Consider the following 4377-nt stretch of genomic DNA (forward strand, 5'->3'; position numbering starts at 1 on the left):
GTTTTCAAGGCTGTGACCTTTTGGAAGCAGATCACCAGGCCTTTTTCTGAGGTGCCTCTGGATGGGATCAAACTGCCAACCTCTTGGTTAGTAGTTGAATGCTTAACCATTTCCACCACCCATGGATGTAAGCCCAGGCTCCTCCTCTGGCATCATCCCTTTGCCCTCCTGCCTGGTCTCCATCATTATAACTGCCTCACTCTGTCTTGTCACCTTCCCAGAGGTGGCTAAGATCTGGGAAAAAGGCTCATGCTGCCCAAATGTGGGGGATACCTGTGGGTCCAATGGCTTAGTGTGTTCTTTTATAATGAGAATTACAGCAGCCAAGGGACCTGAATCACCAAGTCATCATCTGGTGTGTTCTCCTCCCAGTAGAAAAACCTACTGACTCAAGATCACAAGGCCATTTGGTGAACACAGAATTGGAGCAGCTGAGCTGGGTAGCTTTAAGGAGTGTTTGCATGAAACAGGCTGCCTACTTCTCTCTCTGGAGAACCCTCCAAACATCCTTCCAAAATGCTTTCCCTCCTTCCACGAGAATCCTACTACTTTTGTTACATCTGGCTAGCTCAAGATATTTAATTAAAAAAAAAAAAAAAATCAGTGTTTCTTGGTCCACCCTGCACTGTCCATTACTGGACTGGGCACCAATGAACATGCTGTGGGGAATGGTTCCTCCCTTCATGACATCCTCTGAGGATAACTGAGGCAGCACAGCTAACACCCCTAATGATGCCTTATGGATATACAGCACCATCAGTAGTGCCAGCTACTATTCATTGAATGTTAAATATCAGCCTGGCCCTCTGCTCAACTCTAAATAAATGTTATCTCATTTAACCCTCAGATCAAGCCTATGCAGGAGTCATTATTACCCCGCTTTTAGATTCTTAATCAACCTCTTTTTAAACTTAGTATTTTTGGTTGGTTCCCTCATCTCTAGTCCAAAGGTTGTGACCATGTCAGTTAAGTAAACTTAAAACACTCCTGTGTCTGAACCACCTTGTTTTGTTGTTGCTAGGTGCCACTGAGTGGGTTCCGACTCATAGCAAGCCTACGTACAACAAAATGAAACACTGCCTGGTTCTGCACCATCTTCAGTTGTTGCTATGCTTGAGCCCATTGTTGTAGCCACTGTGTCAACCCATCTAGTTGAAGGTCTTCCCCTTTTTTGCTGACCCTCTACTTTGCCAAGCACGATACCCTCCTCCAGGGACTGATCCCTTCTAATAACATGTCCAAAATACATGAGACAAAGTCTTGTCATTCTTGTTTCTAAGGACCATTCTTGTACTTCTTCCAAGACCAATTTCTTCATTCTTCTGGTAGTCAATGGTACATTCAATATTCTTCACCAACACCATAATCCAAAGGTATCAACTCTTCTTTAGTCTTCCTTATTCATTGTTCAGCTTTCACATGCATATGAGGCAATTGAAAATACCATGGCTTGGGTCAGGTGCACCTTAGTCCTCAAAGTGACATCTTTGCTTTTTAACACTTTAAGGACTATTGTAGCAGATTTCCCCAATGCTACTTCCATGGGCACCATCTTATATGGGTCTTCATTTTGTAACCATGAAAGAAAGGCCAACAAATAGCAGACACCTCAGCTCTAACATCCTTAAGCACCACACCATTGCTAGCAACTGCCTCCCTAACTTCTCTCCTTGCCTATTACTCCCAGGTGTCTCACAGAAGATCACTGAGTGGGGAACAGTGCAAGTGCCAGAAACAGAACTGAACTTAGAGCAGACATCTGGGACCAACTTTGTGAGCATTGGTACAGAGAAGTGTGAAGCTGGCTGGCTATGCCTTGCTCTACTTTCTGGGCACCTGGGTCCCTATAGCAATGAAAATAATCACTGCACTCCATGTTTCTTCAGGACTAGACACACAAGTGAGCTCAACCCATCTCAAGGCATTAAATACCATCTATATGACTTCCAACTTAATATATCTAGCTCCAACTCTCCTCTGAACTTCAGACCCACATTTCTGCTCTTTTTGACACCTCCACTGGGGTGGTGAATAGGATGGAACTCCTGCTTTTGTCCTCAACCAACCTCCTACAGTCTTTCAAATCTAATGAGTAACTGGACCACTCTGCCCTTACTGTTGCTGAGACCAAAAAGTTTGGAGTCAACTTTGTTGTTGTTGTTGTTGTGTGCTTTCAAGTGACTCATAGCGACCCCTCCTTGGGTTTCTGAGGCAGTATCACTACAAAAGTAGATTGCCCAACCTTCCTTCTGAGGAGTGGCTGGTGGATTTGAATCACCAGCCTTCTGGTTAGCAGTCACTAGCAGTCACCTTAGGCATTATGCTACCCAGAGCTCCTGGAATCAATTTAAGTCCTCTTTTTCTTACACCTTATATCCAAGGAGCTCTGGTAGCACAATGCCTAAGGCATCTGACTCCTAAACAGAAGGTTGGTGGTCAAACCCAGCAGCCACTCTGTGAAAGCAAGACTGGGCAATCTACTTCCGTAAAGATTTACCACCTCAGAAACCCAGTGGAGGTCGCTATGAGTCAGTATCAACTCGATGGCAGTGGGTTTGGGTTTTTCGTTTTTTTTTTTTTTTTTCATTTTTACATCCAATCTATGCATAAATCAGCTTTACCTTCATAATACACCTAGAATCCAACCATGTCTCAGCCCCTCCACTGCCCCGTCTTGATTCAGAGCCCCTTGTCTCCTGCCTAGATTACTGTGGTGGTCTCTTTTACACACTCCTCTCTGTTCCTGCCCTTTGCCATCTGTTTTCAATGTGATGGCCAAGGTGACCTTTAAAAATATGAGTTGTATCATGTCACTCCTCTGCTCAAGACCCTCCAACAACTTCCTATCTCACTCTGACTTAATCATCCTATCTTTACACTAATCAATAAAACCCACCGTGATCTGTCTCTCACCCACTAATCTCAACTCCAGCTTTGCCCCCCACCCTGTACCCCACCCCAGCCTCATGGCCCACCTGCTGCTCTTCAGGTACATCAGCCATACTCCCTCCTCATGCCCTTCCTGCTCTTCTCCCAGATGCCCACAAGGTTCCCTCCCTCTCCTCCTTCAAGTCACTCAAATCAAAGGTTGCTCTGTCAGCAAAGCTGTCTCTGCCCTCCTGGGTTTAAATAACAAGCCATCCCTACCCCCATTCTCTGCTCTCCTTCCCTGCTTTGTTTTCCCCTTTGTCTTTTACACTTGTCTCTCCTGTTACGTATTTACCTATTTTATGTATCGTTGCCTCCACCCAGTAGAAGGTAAGCTCTCTGAGGGCAGTGATTTTGTTTGCTTTATTCACTACCATAGCACCCTGCACCTAGAACATGTCTGCCATGCGGTGAGTATGCACTAAGCATCCACTGACAGAAAGAGCACCTGTGGTAGAACCTACCTCGGCTTTCATGACTGACATCTCAAGGGGTCTGTCGCTGACAGTGACTGACTCTAGAGCAGAAGACATCCGGTGGCAGAGGTGCTTGTTCTGGATGGCGAACCTCAGCTCTTCTTTAACGAAGGGTGTTAGGTTGGCAAAATCCTCAAATACCAGTGACCCGGGAGGGGACAGGCAGGGGACGATGGCAGAGGCACTGACTTCTGAGGCAGAGACCTGGCCTGGGTGTTGAAGCATCATTTTGCTGCAAGACACATCAAAACCAAAACTGCTTTACAGGTTTTAGGGCATGAGATCTCATCCCCTCTGCAGCCTCCAGCACCAGAGCCCACCCCACAGGAAGCCCTATAAGACACCCTGGTTCTAACTGTTTTCATTTCATGATACTCATCTCGAACAAAATAAGTTCTTAAAATACACAACTCAGAGACATGAATAAAAGGCCTAAGTAAAGTTTATGAGGGTTGACTTTTCAGTGCTATTTTGAACTCAAAAGAACTATTAGTTTTTGCTGGTGTGCATATATGCAAATATAGCCTCAAATGGTTCTGTTATTGTTGCTTAAAAAAAAAAAAAAAAACTCACTGCCATCAAGTCACTGAGTCAATTTTCAAGGCAGTAAATGTTTACAGAAATAGACTGTCCTTCCACAGAGCACCTGGTGGGTTTGAACTGCCAGCCTTCTAGTTAGCAGTCAGATGCCTCAGGCACTACACCACCAGAGCTCCTGTTGCCTTCAAGTTGATTCACGGGGCCCTGTATGTCACAGAGTTGCTCCATGGAGTTTTCTTGACTGTAATCGCTAAGGAAGCAAATCACCAAGCCTTTTCTTCTGCAGCATCATCACCGGGTGGGTTCAAACCCCTAACCTTTAGGTTAGCACCCAGTCACAAACCACTTGTGCCACCCAGGGATGTGAAAGCAGTAGATCTTTTTTTTATTTATTTATTTATTTTTTTTTAAATCAGTGAGACTAGTGTATAAT

At 45.0% G+C, this 4377-nt stretch overlaps 1 protein-coding gene across 1 annotated transcript in view; it reads right to left on the reverse strand.

The window, feature by feature from the left end:
• LOC103207191 (cyclic AMP-dependent transcription factor ATF-3) overlaps positions 1-3632 on the reverse strand; it is a 9787-nt gene extending 6155 nt beyond the window's left edge. Inside the window, exon 1 of the mRNA XM_007952757.1 lies at positions 3393-3632. Within this exon, the coding sequence (XP_007950948.1) occupies positions 3393-3632 (240 nt within the window). The remainder of the gene's footprint in view (positions 1-3392) is intronic.
• Between the last annotated feature and the right edge of the window lie 745 nt (positions 3633-4377).

Source organism: Orycteropus afer, unplaced genomic scaffold (genome assembly GCF_000298275.1).
Source record: "Orycteropus afer afer isolate SDZICR_OR568_19922 unplaced genomic scaffold, OryAfe1.0 scaffold00013, whole genome shotgun sequence".
Classification (NCBI taxonomy): domain Eukaryota; kingdom Metazoa; phylum Chordata; class Mammalia; order Tubulidentata; family Orycteropodidae; genus Orycteropus; species Orycteropus afer.